Consider the following 19,020-nt stretch of genomic DNA (forward strand, 5'->3'; position numbering starts at 1 on the left):
ATGATACATTAAAGCAAAGATGGTCTGTTGAGTAAGTGGGATAAAATGTGACCTATGTAGATAAGCCTTTCTTCTACTGTCTTCTCTGCAAGCATGCCACAATGGTTGAAAATCTTGCCATAGAAATCACTCTTTCAGTTTAAGGTACTATCTTTAGAAAGCCTGCTAACATGCAAGATTATACTACTAAGTGATGGTAACATTCCATACAATGGTACCTCTGTCTCCCAAATCTGAACTTTTCTTACTCCTAAGAATCTCACTAAAGGATGCTTAGTGGGAGGTAATACTATCAGACCTCTTCAGAGCTGGGTGTGGTCATCACCAGTAGAATGTAAGAGGAGATATATGGCCAAATTCACATCATTTACTCAAAAATAAATTGCTTGCTTTGGATTCACCCTCTCCACTTCTTCCTGAAGTCTAGAAAGGAGACATGGGAGACATTCATCTTTAACCTGTCTTAGGGCTTAAGACATGTCAGAGCCTCAAGATAGAAGGACATGGGTCTCTAAGGAAAACCATGAACTGACTAATCATGACAGCATCAACCAGTCAGCCAGTTTCACGAAAGGGAAATAAATTTCTATTTTAAGTTCTATATTTTTTGGTTTCTCATTATAGCACTTTACCTTACTCTAATTAATATTTCGTTTATGAGGTGGGCATAAATTTGACAGTTATCTCTCACCTACAGCAAAGGAAGAGCCTGAAGATATGGGTCACAAGAAACAAATAAGAAAGGGCTGAACCAGGGCACTCCTCAGGGGAAGGCAAACTCAGAAGCGCTGCTAAAATGGGAGACTCTGTGTTGTCAGTTAGGAGAAAGGATAAGGTCTTTAGATAGGTGCAAGAGGAAGAGCCAATGAAGACACTTGGCACACTTGAAAACTTTGGTGGGACCAATCAGTTAAAATAATTCACAGAAGGGTAACAAGAGAGGTCAAAATGGAGAAGAGGCAGATTGGCACAAAAAGTGGGAGTAGAAACTGATGAAGTGTTGCATTATGGTATTTAAAAATAAAAAAGTATAGAGGAGTCCAAAACATTTCAAGGTTTGAGTGGTCAGATGACCATGAATCATGAAATTATGACAGTAACAGTAAGTTAAATCAAGCTGTTGGTTAGTAGAACAGGATACTGAACTTGATCTTTTCCATGTTAATTTTAAATTGTGGTAGTGGTGAGCCTGGGTGGCTCAGTCTTTAAGCATCAGCCTTTGGCTCAGGTCATGATCCCAGGGTCCTAGGATCAAGCCCAGCATCTGGTTTACTGCTCAGTGGGGAGCCTGCTTCTCCCTCTCCCACTCCCCTGCTTGTGTTCTCTCTCTTGCTGTGTCTCTGTCAAATAAATAGGTAAAATCTCAAAAAAATAAATTGTGGTAGTACATTTTACTAAACAATGTAAGATACACAATTAAGAGGTATTTGAAAAAAAAAAAAGAGAGGTCAAGAAATTAGGTTGGAGATGTAGAATATTACCACTGACATGAAAAGGACGGCTAAAAATGCTCTTTAAATAAATAGCCACACTTTTGGTTCTATTACATTTAAAGCTTAAACATTACATATCTCAATATGCATCTAGATAACATAGACTTCGCTAGTTGGTAAAAGAAGTTTCTGGCAGCAGCTTTCTAATCATTACACTCAGCTTTGTCTCTTTTCACCTCTAAACTTGTATAGAGGTCTCTTCCTGAACTTCTTCACCTTTATTTTGATGTTCAGCTTTCCGGAGAAGCCTGGGACCCAGCAAACCAATGAGTAGACTTCCAATTGGGGCTGTGATGAGGATGGACAAAAATGCCACTGTCAACACATCCATTCCATATTCTTCTAACTGTTTCTCTCCATGTGATCTTGCTGTGTCCAAAGCCACAGATCCTATGGCAGCCTATAAAAGTTTAAAGGTAACAATGGAAACATAAGACAAGTGCATAGAGAAAAGCTGAATTATTTTGTCATTTGCAAAAACAAATTACTGTTCTTTTGCTCAGCTAAGAAAGTTCTATTAGTCTTCTTTCAAAGTATACTGCAGTGTTTTGGTTGTTTGAAAACTCTCCCTGCTTGGGGAAAGAATAATGATTTATATGTACCTATTTGCATAAGGTAGGGCTACAAAAATATCAGGCAAATATATGTCAAAACACAAGGCAAAGTCAGACTCACGATATTAATTAACTAGAACATGATACCATATATACTAAATTCCACCTGAGTAAAGATGAGAGTTACTGGTCATCTTATTCTTCTATCTTTACTAATTTCAAAGTAAGAAAAAAAAAGATGAAAAAATGAAAAAATGCAGTGATACTGGAAGATGGTAAAGTTTTAAATGAAAAAAAAACAAACAAACAACAAAAAAACAACCCATAAGAATAGGTACTTCTTTTAGAGGCTAACTAATTAAACATCATGAAACTTGACAATAAGAAGCTCCTTCAATACCTGAAGTTAATCTTATTAGGCATTTAGTTAATTTCTGCCTCAGGAGTTGGTAAAATATTTTATTTAAGATTTAATTCTTTTGGAAAGTTTCATGAAAATTTTTATTCTCTTTTACAGGCAAAATGCAACATTAATGTACATCGGAAAATAACATATGCATATATAGATATAGATATAGATATATACATATATATATCTATATATAGATATATACATATCTATATCTATATATATAGATTTTATTTATTTATTTGACAGAGAGAGAGACAGCAAGAGCAGGAACATAGCAGGGGGAGTGAGAGAGGGAAAGTAGGCTTCCTGCCCAGTAGCAAGCTGGATATGGGTCTCTATTCCAGGACCCTGGGATCATGACCTGAGCCAAAGGTAGATGCTTAAAGACTGAGCCACCCAGGTGCCCTGGAAATAATATATTAAACAATCTGGTTACTCCCTTGTTCCACAGAACACAACAACGTTAGCCTCTAGGACAATGAAACAGAAGAGAAAATATCAGTATGCATGAAACAATGGCAGAGACTACTAATTGCCCACAAATATCTGAATATACTCTTCTATTATAGAACTCTTGAGTTTCAGCTGTTCATATTACTGTACAGATAGTTTTTCAGCCTTCTTTACAACATGCATTATTGTTGTAATAATGAAGATGAACATGCATTATTCAACATGTTCTTGATAACATTTCCTTATTTTATACTGGCTTTGGTAGCAGGAGAGTGCCATCTTTCAAATTTTAATGTTTAGGAACTCATCCCTCATACCAAAGTTATTAGAGTGATTATTTTGATATTTATCCACTAAAGTTACCAGAGGTAGCAAGGAAGCTAAAGATACTCTGAGGGAGAAACTGTTCCACTTATTGTACTACTAACCTCACAGTATTCATTTTTTTTTTGACTTTTTAAAAGTTAACATATAATGTATTATTAGCCCCAGGGGTAGAGGTCTATGAATCGCCAGGTTTACACACTTCACAGCACTCACCAAAGCACATGCCCACCCCAATGTCCATAACCCAATCGCCCTCTCCCTACCCCTCTTCCCCCGGCAACCCTCAGTTTGTTTTGTGAGATTAAGAGTCTCTTATAGTTTGCCTCCCTTCTGATCCCATCTTGTTTCATTTTTCCCTTCCCTACCTCCCAAACCCCTGCTTTGCCTCTCAGATTCCCCATATCAAGGAGATCATATGATAGTTGTCTTTCTCTGATTGACTTATTTCGCTTAGCATAATACCCTCTAGTTCCATCCACTGTCGTTGCAAATGGCAAGATTTCATTTCCTTTGATGGCTGCATAGTATTCCCTTGTGTATGTGTGTGTGTGTGCGTGTGTGTGTATCACATCTTCTTTATCCATTTATAAAGAAGGTTCTTGATGGACATGTAGGTTCTTTCCATAGTTTTGGCTATTGACCTCACAGTATTCTTATCCCTTATGTCTCAGACTTCTTTGAAAGTCTGATGGAAATAAAACTTCTCTGGAATAATGCCAAAGTCCACAGCCACACAAAATCTGGCTTATAATTATAGCACATACAGATCCCCCAAAGCTTCCTAATTTTAGAACATCTCATCTTGGAGATGCCTGGGTGACTTAGTTAAGAATCTGACTCTTCAACCGGAGAAAGACAACTATCATATGACTCCCTGATATGAGGAAGTGGAGATGCAACGTGGGGGTTTGGAAAAGAATAAATGAAACAAGATGGGATCGGGAGGGAGACAAACCATAAGAAACTCTTAATATCACAAAACAAACTGAGGGTTGCTGGTGGGGAGAGTTGGGAGAGGATGGTGGGGTTATGGACATTGGGGAGGGTATGTGCTATATGGTGAGTGCTGTGAAGTGTGTAAACCTGGCAATTCACAGACCTGTACCCCTGGGAGCAAAAATACATTATTTGTTTATAAAAAAATTAAAAATTAAAAAAAAATCTGATTCTTGATTTGGCTCAGGACATGATCTCAGGGTGGTAAGATTGAGCCCCAAGTAAGATTTTTTTCCTTGGCCCCCGCCCCACTTGGGTGCATGCTCTCTCTCTCAAATAAATAAATCTAAAACAAAAAAAGAAGACATCTGATTTTCATTTCATAAAACAAAAATTTCCGTGTTTAAACAATTGCAAAATAATCAGAAAGAGATAGTTCAATATTGTTTGCTATAATTACTTTGAAAATAAAGAACATAATCAGAAATAAATTATGTTTGCAACAAATAATCTATGCAGTTCTAATTTAATTAGTAATTAAATTTTACTAAATACCTGGTTAATACTTTCAAGCACCTATCTCTTCATGCCCTATTCATTACAGTGTACAATTTTTGGGTAATGGGATTGATATATTTGACAGAAGTTTTAGCTAGTTTGAAAAATTTACTACCAACCAATAATCTAGAAAATCAATAAAGCATTTTCTCAGTTGCTTTTCAATAAATTTTTTCCTTTATATATAAAGACTGTGGTCAAGCATAACTGATCATCAATTATACTGACATTGAAGTATTTCCAAATACTAAGATGCACCATGCTATTTATTTTTCACTCTCTTCTTGGAAGATATTGAAATGAAAAGGTTTAACAGCTATCTTTCTGGGTGATTTAGAGGGCTCTGACTGATAAAAATTCAAACTCTTTCTTCTCATGACTATTGCTTTCTAGTTAGTGTGGGAATTTATTGGATTTTTAGTTGATTAAAATAATGCTGATGATCTAGATAAATTTAAATGAGCCATCATATTTAGGAAATCAGTATATGTAAAATAAAACTTTTAAAGAATAGATTAGTAAAAACCCTTTTCACAAATCAAATTTAGATTACATCTTTTCAACCAAATTTGAATAAACCCTCTTATTTAAAATTTCAGGGTGTCATAAAGAAATAGGAGTTAAAATGCTACACCATCCCATCCATCATTACCTGGACTGTGGCCTTAGGAAGCCATGCAAAAGAAATAAATATCTTTTCCTTGATGTTAAAACCAGCAAAACACACCATCAGAAATGTAGTCAAAATTCTTATCAATACTGCAATGCCCAGGATGGCAACACAAAGGCCTGTAAGAAATATTTAATTTTTAGACATAATAAAGTACTGGGGGAGAAACTGTATCTCATGGTTATTGATTCAAAATACTATCAACTGTAATTATCTAAATATATTAAAAATTAAGAAGACAAAATGGTTAGGCATAATTTATCAAAACATCAATAACAAAGATCAAATCTTTTTTTAAAAGAAGGTATTTTTCCTAGATTAAGCCAGAAATTAATTAAACATATTTGATATATATTATAGAGGAGATACGAATGTTATTTCTCTCATGCTTTATCGTACAAACCAAACTTTCTTCCATGTGTTTATTCAACATTAACTTATTAAATGATAACTGTGCATGACAGGATTTGGACTAGGTACTGGGTATACAAAAATGTATAATGTACAGACTTTGTTTGCCTCTATGAACTTCAAAGTCAGAGGAAAACAGAAACATAATGAATTAATGTACTATAAGGTGCATACAGTATAAACATACTGATAAGAAGTCATAGAAAAGAAAAAGTTAATATTTTCATTAAAATGGTTGAGAATTGTTTATGGAGTATAAACCAGAGGTGATATTAAAGATATTTATTGGTCAAGATGAAAGCAGTCAGTCAATCAGAACAGAACTGGCAGAGCACTGACCAATCAGAATGGACACTAGCTGTCTACACTTTTTTCACCATATTGGTTTATACACTGACTACCCATTAGCCCAGGTACACATGCACAGCTACTTCATTCCATTCTTTAGAATCCTTTGCTGTCAAAGGTAAGTTCATCTTGATTTGCACGCTGGGGATTGTGACTAGGTTACTGAACCTAAGAAAGGCACAGCTAACATGACTGCCGATAAGGTGATTTTCTAAAAAGCAGTTAAGTGTTTACTCTGTACCAGTTTCTGTATTAAAATTTAAGTGCGTTCAGCACCTAACTCTTACAATCTGTGGTATAATCTTTTTTATTTTACAATTGAAAAAAGTGAAGTTTAGAAAGGATAAATGACTTTCTCAAGTTCGAAAGGCGAGTAAAACAAATAATAAAACCAGATAGACATCGCCAGAGGACTTATTGTGAATCTGCAATATGACTTCTTATAGAAAGGTGTTGTGGCTTTTTATTGAGGGATACTGCTCAATCCCTCAATGGTTTTCAAAAGTTGGTAGGTTTTCAAAAGCATTTATTGCCTGAAGTACAAAAAACAAAAGAGATTATACCATTGCCAGGAGGGAGCATTGTAAGGTTTGGAGAGAAGAGGATTTAGAAATTTTGAACGTACCGAGTTTGAAGTTTTGTGAGATTTACAAGTAGTGATGTCCAATCAGCAATTAGATACACTCATTTAGAGATAAAAATTTTGGAATTATGTAGTTTATTATCAAAGCTACTGAATGTAGGTAAGCTCAGAAAAATGACATAGAGAAGCTTAGAAACCTTTGGAACAACCCTGACGAAGAGCGGCATTTAAGCTACATGTAGTGTAAGTGAGGACTCAGAGTGCAGTGAAAAATATGAAGTTTCAGAATTCAATGGAAAACATGTTTTAAAGAGATCAATAGCATCAAATGCTGCTGAGTTATCGAGTAAAAAAAAGGACTGATAAGTATTCAGTGTACTTAGCAATATAACCTTGTTGAGAGCGGGGTCGATTGTATGGGCAGAAGCTGGGCTGAAATGTATTGAAGAAGAGAGTGAAAGTTGAAATGGCAAAGGGGAATATCATTACTTCTTTGGAAAAGTTCGAAAAGAGGAGTAAAAACAAAGTGTGGTGGGTGAAGGGGCAAGTTGAGTGGAAAAAGGAGTTTATATATATACACATATATAAAAGGAGTTTATATATATACACATATACACATATATACATATGTGTATACACATATGTATACATATGTATATATACATATACATATATAAATTGTGGTAAAATATGCATAACAAAGTTTACCATCTTAATCATTATTTTTTGAGCCACCCAGGCACCCTCCATCTTAATCATTATTAAGTGTGCAGTTCAGTAGGATTAAGTTGAACATTCACATTTTTGTGTAACCAATCTCCAGCATTTTTTCATTTTGCAAAACTGATCATTAAACATTAATGTTAAACAACACTTCATTTCCCCTTCCCCCAAGTCCTTGGCCACTACCATTCTACTTTTTGTTTCTATGATTTGACTACCTGGATACCTCATATAGGTGGAATCACACAGTATTTGTCTTTTGGTGACAAATGTCCTCCAGGTTCATCCACGTTGTAGCATGTATTGGAATGGAAAGACATTATTTTAAGAGAGGAGAGATTAGAATTTATTTAAATTCTAAAGAGGAAAAAAACTGTGACATGAGAATAGGGGGAGAATCTATGTATGAGGTCCTGAAGGAGGTAGTGGGAGATGGGATTCCCAGTAAAGATAGAAGAATATGGAATGAGTGGAATGGAGGAAATAATGAGTATATGTGCACAAATAAATTTTTAAGTGCAGTGTTATGAAATCAAAAGTTTTAATATGATGGCTTTAGAATGTATGAATAAATGAATGAATGAATGAATGAACAAACATTTTTGTTCCATGGATATATATTACAGAACTGATGAATAATTCTGGCCCTTGATCAGAACAAGTCTAATTGAACATTTTTGTCCTTGGAAAAAAAGTTTTAAGACCTGCATCTTCTGGATAGTAGTTAGTAGTGTTACTTTTCTTTACAAGGAATAACATTAAAGGTATAAAATTTATGCCTGAGATTGACAAAAATTATTTTCTGGCTAACTGCTCTAAGAGACTTAGATTATTATTAACTTTTTATACAATTGTGATAATAACTATACCTACTGAAGGTATTCCACTGAATATAAAAGTTGATTTTAGCAAATGTACTACTTTGAAATTCTTACCTACAGTTTCTGGTCTGAGAGATGCAATAGATACTTCTGCTCCAATCAGTCCAAAGAGAAGGGGCTGAAAAATGTACCAGGCACCTGCAATAATTTTTTCAACCTCTGCCTAAAAGAAACAAACACACACACACACACACACACACACACACCACAGATTTTTATTATATGAAGTTATAAGTTCTAAGAATTTTACTAATTTGAAAATTGAGTCAATTTGACCTGAGATAGGCTTTATTTCTCTGAAATTTATAAATAAGAAAACAGAAATAAGAGAACAGAAAATTACATGAAGATCTTTCTAACAAAGTTATTATATGAGGTGATTTAGAGTTGGTTTACAAATTATGCTAATTATAAGAATCTAATAAAATAATCTTATAAGGACTTCTACTTCTGAATATATGATAGGTGTGTGTATACATGTAATACTTAGATTATTTTATAGTTTAAAATTTTGTTAATTTTCATTCAGCAATATCATTCAGAGATCTTATAATAGCCGTAAATATATTTAAATACACATCTAATTTTTGCTCTATAGTAATCTGTGGTATGGAATTATCAGTATATGTAATCATTTCTTTATTGACGGGCCTTTATGTTGTTTCCAATTTTATCTTTATAAAAAACAGTTTAAGGTTATCCCAAATCATGCACAAAAATATAATTCACATATAGTAAAGTGCTGTGGTTATTAATTTATTACCCCTTAGCTCCAAATCCACATTTCATTGTTGTTCCGGAGAAAATGAAGTTGAGGCCTTTAAATATTTCTCCTTTGCTACGTGGCATCACTAAATTTTGTCAGTAGAGGGTGCTGAAGAGATATTACAGGGAAGAAGCTCTTCCTGATTTCCTGGGTTCCTCTCTGCAGGATCCTATAGCACACTTGGGTTTCTTTAGTATACAGATGGTTTCCACAGTGCTGGGCTCCAGCAGTGCATGGCAGCTAGTAGCACCCAGTGGCCAGCAGAGGCCCTAAGCTTACCCTAAGGGAGTTTCATAGCCAAATCCCTTGGCAAAATACTTCCCCATGCACACTAGATGGTGAATTTCCTGCAAATCTGGAATATAGATTTCCAGCAAATTGTCCAGACAGGACACCATGGGTGTCTTCTGTACCATCCAGTGAACAAAGCCTTTCTTTCTTTCTTTCTTTCTTTCCACCAGCTAAATTGCAAGGCCCTTATCAGTTCATTCTCATCTATCTATCTATCTTTCTTTCTTTCTTTTTTTCCACCAGCTAAATTGCAAGGCCCTTATTACTTCATTCTCATCTTTAAAATGAGAGTTTTCTATAAGATAACATCCAAGATCCTTTATCATTTAGTGACAATGACTAGTTCTACCAAAACTGAGGTCCAGTCACCACATTTCCATCTTTAATATAGTTTTTAGAGTATACCATAGCTAAAGCTCAGACTTCAGTTGGTATCCATGTTAATGAAGAACAAATCTATTAATCTTAGGTTACTTAGCCTTCTGTTGCCATGACTAATTATTTAAGGGAAGGCCTCGATCTCAGGACCCCAGGATCATGACCCGAGCCGAAGGCAGAGGCTTTAACCCACTGAGTCACCCAGGCACCCCCAGAGACTTAATTTTAAATTGCAAAGCATAACAATGTGTTTTTAATACACTTGGTATGTGTTTTCAAATAGATGTCAAAATACGAAAATGTGCCCTGCCCAAGAATGTTTTATTGTTGTAATACAGTTGTATTACAGAATAGAACCCTCTGTAGTCAGGTAAACCTGACTTGAATCTCAGTGCCACTTTCTAATTTTGTGACCTTGAACACGTTTTTTTTGTGTGTGTGTGTGTCTTTCTGATTTATGATCTCTATAAAATGGAAATGTTAATACTTTTAAATTTTTTGTGCTTGAAAATAAATGAGAATATCCACTTAGTGCCTAGCATAGAACTATACAGACTGGCAATAAAATTTTATTAAAAAATGGGCAGAAGACATGAACAGACATTTTTCCTAAGAAGACATACAAATGGCTAAGAGACATATGTAAAGATGCTCAATATCACTGATCATCAGGAAAATACAAATGAAAAAAAATAACATATCATCTCACACCTGTCAGAATGGCTAAAATTAACAATACATGAAACAACAGGTGTTGGCAAGGATGTGGAGAAAGGGGAACCCTCTTATGCTGTTGGTGGGAATGCAAACTGGTGCAACCACTCTGGAGAACAGTATAGACATTCCTCAAAAAGTTAAAAATAGAACTACCTTATGACCCAGTAATTGCACTACTGGGTGTTTACCCAAATGGTACAAAAATATTGATTTGAAGGGATACACGCACTCTGATGTTTATAGCAGCATTATCAATGATAGCAAATTATAGAAAGAGCCCAAATGTACATTGACTGATGAATGGGTAAAGAAGAGGTGGAATATATATATAATGGAATATTACAAAGCCATCAAAAAGAATGAAATCTTGCCATTTTCAATGACATGGATGGAGTTACAGAGTCGTGCTATGCTAAGCTAGATAAGTTAGTCAGAGACAAATACCGTATGATTTCACTCATATGTGGACTTTCTCCATTCCTTTGAAGCCCATTCATCTGTTCTATCTTTCTCATGGCCCCAATACCCTTCTCTAGACAATGCTCCAGGCAGTCCCTAACATCCCTTTCTCCTCTGAAGCAAGACTATTCAGTTATACTTGTCCTAACTTTGTAATCACTTCCTTGTATAGTGAGAGCCTCCCATCGGAGTGTTCTTTGCTCACAAGGAAATTATGTTTCTAGTATACCTCTACAGAGATTCACTCAACTGAATTTGAATATATACCTAACTTCAAGCTTTATAACCCTCACATATTTTTCCATATGGCATTATTTTAAGTTTAGTCACTTTGAACAGTTGTTTCCAGGTTGTCCAAAATGATATATCTGCATTTAGTTAGGTCAGCTACATCTAATTTCTTCATTAAATAGAACAGCATTTGCTCCTGTCAAGTTCAAATCTACAAACATGTAACTTGAAATTAAAATTAGTGAATGGCCACCAGCTAACTTCCATTTTACATATGGAGAAATAATCTTAATAACTTTGAAAATCAGTAAGAAAAACCAAAACAATCTTTTAAAAATGGACACAGACTTTTGAACAAATTGGTTAGTAAGCAAAGGAAAAGACAAGTAGCTTCTCTCAAAAAAAATGTAAATCAGATCAATAATGAGATACATTTTTTACCTCTTAGGTTAGCAAAATATCTGATTTTTATTAATTTCTTCAGAAAAATAGATCCCTGGGAGATAGGAGGAAGATGGTGGAGGAGTAGGAGACCTTAATTTTGTCTGGTCCCAGGAATTCAGCTCGATAGCTATCAAATCATCCTGAACACCTGTGAACTCAACTGGAGATCTAAGAAAAGAATTGCTGCAATTCTACAAATGGAAAAGCCACCACTTTCTGCAAGGTAGGAGGTACGAAGAAGTGAATCAGAGATGACATATCAGAAGATAAACCCCAGGGGGAGGGAGCCTCTGTAGGTTAGTTACAGGAAAGTGATATAGCATGGAGTGCAAAATCAGAACTTTTAGAAGTCTGCTGTGGTGAGGAATGTCCTCATGTCCCCACCTGAAAGGCACTCAGGTGGTGAAATGGGGTGGAATCCTAGGTGGGACAGTGTGGTCTCAGGATTCTGGAGTTATAAAAAGAACCACAACGAAGTGGGATTTATTCCTGGGCTGCAAGGGTAGTATAACATCCGCAAATCAATTAATGTGATACACTACATTAATAAAGGAAAGGATAAGAATCGTATGATCTAATCAATAGATCCAGAAAAAGCATGTGACAAAGTACAGCATTCTTTCTTAACACTCTTCACAGTGTAGGGAATAGAGGGAACAGGCCTCATATCATAAAAGCCATCTATGAAAAGCCCATAGCAAATATCATTCTTATTGGGGGAAAGCTGAGAACTTCTCCCCTAAGTTCAGGAACACAATAGGAATGTCCACTATCACCACTATGGTTCAACATAGACATACTAGAAGCTCTAGCCTCAGCAATCAGGCAACAAAAAGAAATAAAAGGCATCTGGGTGGCAAAGAAGAAGTCAAACTCTCACTCTTTACAGATGACATGATATGCTATGTGGAGAACTCAAAAGATTCCATCCCCAAATTGCTAGAACTCATATAGGAATTCAGCAAAGTGGCCAGATATAAAAATGAACACACAGAAATCTGTTGTATTTCTATACACAACAACGAGACAGAAGAAAGATAAATTAAGGAGTCAATCCCATTTACAATTGTACCAAAAACCATAAGATACCTAGGAATAAGCCTAACCAAAAAGTCAAAGGATCTGTACTCTGAACACTGCAGGCCATTTATGAAAGAAATTGAAGAAGACACAAAGAAATGGAAAAACGTTCCATGTTCATGGATTGGAAGAACAAATATTGTTAAAATGTCTATGCTACCTAGAATAGTCTATACATTCAATGCAATCCCTATCAAAATACCATCAGCTTTTTTCATAGAGCTCGAACAAATAATCCTAAAATTTCTATGGGACCAGAAAAGACCAAATGAATGCTGAAAAAGAAAACTAAATCTGGTGTCATCACAATTCTGGACTTCAAGCTCTATTACAAAGCTGTAGTTATCAAAACAGACACATGGATCAATGGAACAGAATAGGGAACCCAGAAATGGACCCTCAACTGTATGGTCAACTAATCTTCAGCAAAGCAGGAAAGAATATACAATGGAAAAAAGACAGTCTCTTCAAAAAATGGTGTTGGGAAAACTGGACAGCCACATGCAGAAGAATAAAAGTGGACTATTTTCTTACACCACATACAAAAATAGACTCAAAAATGGATGAATGACCTAAATGTGAGACAGGAATCCATCAAAATCCTAGAGGAGAACAGGTCTGTGACCTCAGTCATTGAAACTTCTTGCTAGACATGTCTCCAGAGGCTCAGGAAACAAAGGCAATGACCTATTGGGATTTCATCAAGTTGAAAAGCTTCTGCACAGCAAAGGAAATAGTTGACAAAACCGAAAGGCAGCTGACAGAATGGGAAAAGATATTTGCAAATGGCCTATCAGATAAAGAGTTAGTATCTAAAATCTATAAAGAACTTGCCAAACTCACCACCCAAAGAACAAATAATCCAATCAAGAAATGGGCAAAAGACATGAAGAGAAATTTCTCCAAAGAAGACATACACATGGCCAACAGACAGCTGAAAAAATGCTCCATAACATTCAGCATCAGGGAAATACTAATCAAAATCACAATGAGATACCACACACAGTGATCAGAATGGCTAAAATTAACAAATTAGGAAAAGACAGATGTCAGTCTGTCTCTCACTGACAGATGTCAGAGAGGATGTGGAGAAAGGGGAACCCTCCTACACTGTTGGTGGGAATGCAACAGTGCAGCCACTCTGGAAAACAGTGTGGAAGTTCCTCAAAAAGATGAAAATAGAGCTACCGTATGATCCAGCAATTTTATTATGAGGTATTTAACACAAAGATACAAATGTCGTGATCCGAAGAGGGACCTGCACCCCAATGTTTGTAGCGGCAATGTCCACAATAGCTAAACTAAGGAAAGAGCTCAGATGTCCACCAACAGATGACTGGATAAAAAAGATGTAGTGTATATATATATATATATATATATATATATATATATATATATGTATATGTATATATGTGTATATGTATATATACATACATATATAATGGAATATTACACAGCCATCAAAAAGAATGAAATCTTCCCATCTGCAATGACATGGGTGGAACTAGAAGGTATTATGCTGAGTGAACTAGGACAATTAGAAAAAGACAATTAGCATATGACCCTACTCATATGTGGAATTTAAGAAAGAAAACAGAAGATCATAGGGGAAGGGAAGGAAAAATAAAACAAGACAAATCAGAAAGGGAGACAAATCATAAGAGACTCTTAAGTATAGGGAACAAACTGAGGGTTGCTGGAGGAGAGGAACTGGAAGAATGGGGTAAGTGGGTGATGGACATTAAGGAGGACACATGATATAATGTGCACTGAGTATTATATAACACTGATGAATCACTGAACACTACCTCTGAAACTAATAATATGATAAATGTTAATTAGCTGAGTTTAAATGAAAAAATAAATTTAAAGAAAGAAAAACAGAGCAGAGAGCCCGATGTGGGGCTCGATCCTAGGACCCTGGGATCATGACCTGAGCCGAAAGCAGAGGCCTTAACCCACTGAGCCACCCAGGCGCCCCTATTGAAACAGTTTTTATCTTAGCAGAAAACCAGAAACAATCTAACTATCTATTAATATGAGACTGGTTAATTATAATACAGCATACAATATAATACTCTGTAGCCCTTACAAAGAATAAGGCAGGCAGCATGGAAATATGACCATGATGTATTTTAAGTAAAGATATCAAATTATAGATTTGTATATAAGGGGGAAGAGGACACATGTGTTTACACTTGGGATATATTTATGCACAGAAAATAGCTCTTATGATTAAATAACATATTAACTTGATATGAAGAAAGTATCTGGAAAGGAAAAATTTATCTGATCAGAAGTAACTTAAATGAGTAGAAGAACTTAAAATTCACCTTTTCGCTGGCCCATCTCAAGCCTGCAAGGAAGGACATGACTAATGTGCACAGTCCTCCTGACCCAGGGAAACCAAAATACACGCTGCTGAACACAGCTAGCACAGACAGCCCCAAAACAAGGAATGCTCTCTTCCATACAAGTTTGTCCTTGAGGAGAGAAAAGAGGTTGGTTAGATCAATTATTTCATATAGCTGATTTTTTAATGATTGACTTTTCCATATTCAGGACTTAGTGGGAAATAAAAATGTCTGCCTGTGCCCATAAATGCACACCGTAACATTTGCTGTTCTTTCCTTAATGAAGGTAGAGTTGGCACATGTATAGATGCCGGTTCCTCTTTTAGGAACGCTAGTTCCCTTCCTCTGCAGTTATCAAAAATGGAATTTCAGAGGGCTGAATGCAACAGCAGAAAAAAGTGCATGGGCTTTGGAGCCTGACAGACCAGAGTTAGAATTCCAGCTCTTTTACACCCCTAGCGTATGGAGGGTTCCCATTACCTAGCTTCTTCAGGCTTTGTTTCCTCCTCCCTGAAAGCAGTTATGTTACAGGGTTTTTGGCCTTTTTTTTTTTTTTTACTTATTTATTTATTTATTTAAAATTTTTTTAATGAACATATAATATATTTTTATCCCCAGGGGTACAGGTCTGTGAATCACCAGGTTTACACACTTCACAGCACTCACCATAGCACACACCCTCCCCAATGTCCATAAGCCCACTCCCCTTCTCCCAACCCCCCTCCCCCCAGCAACCCTCAGTTTTGTGAGATTAAGAGTCACTCATGGTTTGTCTCTCTCCCAATCCCATCTTGTTTCATTGATTCTTCTCCTACCCCCTTAACTCCCCATGTTGCATCTCCACTTCCTCATATCAGGGAGATCATATGATAGTTGTCTTTCTCTGATTGTTACAGGGTTTTTGTGAAGGTTATAGATGTGATATCTCTATTATTTTTAGTCTCTTGACTCTTCATTGTGATGCTCTCCTGGTTTTTCTTTCTAAACCCTTCAAAATTGAGAAGCTTTAAGCGGCTATAGATTGAGAGTAGTTTTTTTTGTTGTTGTTAAAGGTCTAAGAAATGTGCACCTCTCTTCCTTTACTCTTCTCTCATCAGCCTTTTAAACTTCTCATCACCTTTTTTAAATTTTAAAATTATTTTTAATTTTTTTTGAGTGTAGTTAACACACAATGTTACATTAGTTTCAGGTATACAACACAGTAATTCACTTCTCTCTATGGTGTGCTATGCTTACAAGCATAGCTATCAGCTGTCACCATACAATGCTATTACGGTATCACTGACTATATTCCTGGTGCCATGCCTCTTATTCCCATGACTTATTCCATTTCTGAAGGCAGGTAACTTCCGCTCCCCTTCACTCTTTTTTCCCATTTCCCTTTCCCCCACCCCTCTGGCAACCAACAGTTTGTTCTCTCCATTTATAGTTCTGATTCTGATTTTTGTTTATTCATTTATTTTGCTTTTAGATTCCATATATGAGTGAAATCATAGGCTATTTGTCTTTCTCAGTCTGATTTATTTCAGTTAGCATAATACCCTCTAGAGCCATCCATGTAGTTGCAAATGGCAAGATCTCAACCTTTTTTATGGCTGCTCAACATTCCATTGTATACATACCACACCTTCCTTTTCCATTCATCTGTCAATGGACACTTATATTGCTTCCATATCTTGGCTATTGTAAATAATGCTGTGGTAAACACAGGGGTGCACAGTTTTTTCAAATTAGTATTTTCTTTGAGTTAATATCCAGTAGTAGAATTACTGGGTCATCTGGTATTCCTATTTTTAATTTTTTGAGGAGCCTCCATAATGTTTTCCATAGTGGCTGTACCAATTTACATTCCAACCAACAGTGCTCAAGGGTTTCTTTTTCTCTGTAGCCTTGTCAACACTTGTTATTTCTTGTCTTTTTTATTTTAGCCATTCTGAAACGTGTAAGGTAATGTTTTATTGTGGTTTTGATTAGCATTTCCCTGATGATAAGTAATGATGAGCATCTTTTCATGTGTCTGTTGTCCATCTGTATGTCTTCTTTCAGAAAATATCTATTCAGGTACTCTGCCCATTTTTAATTGGATTATTTGTGTTCTTTTGGTGATGAGTTGTAAAAGTTCTTTTTTTTGAATTGTATAAGTTCTTTATATTTTTTGGATACTAAGCCCTATTGGCTATATCATTTACAAATATCTTCTCTCATTCAGTAGTTTGTCTTTTAGTTTTGTTGATGGTTTCCTTCATTATGCAAAAGCCTTTTATTTTGAGGTTGTTCCAATAGCTTATTTTTGCTTTTGTTTCCCTTGCCTTACGAAATATATCTAGAAAAATGTTGTCATGGTCCAAGTTTCTTGATCACTTTAGAAGGCAAGCGGGTCTTTAGAAGTACTTGATTTGGAGTCATGCAGGCTCTGGTAGTGAACTACCAGAGTTCATTCCCAGCTCTGTTCCTTTCCAGCTATGTGAACTTTTTCAGCTTCTTCCTGAATATCAATTTCCTCATCAGCAAAAAGATCATATTAATAGTACTTGCTTCATGGGTCTTATGTGGCTTACAGTAGATTGCATAGATTTATATGCTTGCAATGGATCAATGCTTTCTAAAAGAATAGTCAGTGATGATGGAAATTTCTATAAATGCACCATTGGAATGTTCTCTATCTGCTATAGCCACATGTAGCTAGCTAGTGGCTGCCATATTGAATGGAATAGCACTTTACTGTACTTACCTCTCATTTTATATAGAGTAAGCAACAAAATGTAAGTCATTATTTTTCTCTTTATTTTGTTGTATAATTAGAAAATCCCATGATTTTCTTTCATGCATTCATAAAATCTTTTACAATTTTAGTTGGAATTTTTTTGAGCATAGCAAAAATTCAAATCAGCATACCTTCTGATAATGGAAATATTAATGTTCTTCACGTTCTACTTTAGTAAAATTTCTAATTCCATTCAAAATGTCCTAAAATCTCAAAATAATGCCATTTCTTATAGGAAACAAACAAGATTTTTATACATTTATCTATTCCAAGAGACTTAAGAGGGTAAAAGAAAACAAAACAAAAAGAACTCTGTAATATTAAGAAGTCATTGTGTATAACAAAGAACTTTGATCTCCTTGGAAAGAAATATTGGATGATACTATAATGAGATGTTAAGGTTTAGGTATTTGATGGTATTAGAACCTGGGGTATGCTAATACTAAAAAAGGGGGCCCAAAAGTCATTTTATATTTTGATTACTTGAACATTATAATAGTAAAATAAAAAATAAAAACAACAAAAATGGCTTACATATTTGGAAATTGGTGTTATTTATTCTTCAGTGAAATTTAAAGTTTACCAAATATAAATTTGAGGAAAAAATTTTAGGGTTGTATTAAAATCTTATATAGTTAATGCTTAACAATACAGGTTCAAGCTGCAATGGGTCCACTTACATGCAGATTTTTTTTTATCAATACAGTATTGTAAGTGTATTTTCTCTTATGATTTCTTTTCTTTTTTTTTTTTTTTTAAGATTTTATTTATTTATTGACAGAGATCACAAGTAGGCAGAGAGGCAGGTAGAGAGAGAGTGGGGGAGACAGGCTCCCTGCCGAGCAGAGGGCTGGATGCGGGGCTCAATTCCAGGATCCTGGGATCATGACCTGAGCAGAAGGCAGAGGCTTTAACCCACTCAGCCACCCAGGTGCCCCTCTTCCTTACGGTTTTCTTAATAACATTTTCTTTTCTCTAGCTTACTTTATTGTAAGAACACAATGTATAATACATACAACATGCAAAATGTGTGTTAATCAACTGTTTATGTTATCAGAAAGACTTTCTGTCAACAGTGAGCTATTAGTAGTTAAATTTTGGGGGACTCAAAAGTTATACATGGATTTTTGACCATATAGGGGGTCTGTGCCCCTAATCCCTACATTGTTCAAGGGTCAAATGTGTAT

The 19,020-nt window shown here is 35.5% G+C and overlaps 1 protein-coding gene across 3 annotated transcripts in view; it reads right to left on the minus strand.

Annotated features, from left to right (window-relative positions):
* Window positions 1–1,287: 1,287 nt before the first annotated feature.
* The window catches only part of SLC9B2 (solute carrier family 9 member B2), a 50,992-nt gene continuing 33,259 nt past the window's right edge, over window positions 1,288–19,020 (minus strand). For 2 of the 3 annotated variants that reach the window (XM_045067081.1, XM_045067080.1), the window contains exons 9-12: window positions 15,049–15,198; window positions 8,404–8,512; window positions 5,386–5,522; window positions 1,288–1,893 (exon numbers count right to left, since the gene is read on the minus strand). In XM_045067081.1, coding sequence (XP_044923016.1) covers window positions 1,672–1,893; window positions 5,386–5,522; window positions 8,404–8,512; window positions 15,049–15,198 — 618 coding nt within the window. In that variant the 3' untranslated portion in view covers window positions 1,288–1,671. The remainder of the gene's footprint in view (window positions 1,894–5,385; window positions 5,523–8,403; window positions 8,513–15,048; window positions 15,199–19,020) is intronic. The other variant, XM_045067082.1, reaches the window with a different exon arrangement.

Source organism: Mustela putorius, unplaced genomic scaffold (genome assembly GCF_011764305.1).
Source record: "Mustela putorius furo isolate JIRA1106 unplaced genomic scaffold, ASM1176430v1.1 tig00003871_pilon_pilon_pilon, whole genome shotgun sequence".
NCBI lineage: Eukaryota > Metazoa > Chordata > Mammalia > Carnivora > Mustelidae > Mustela > Mustela putorius.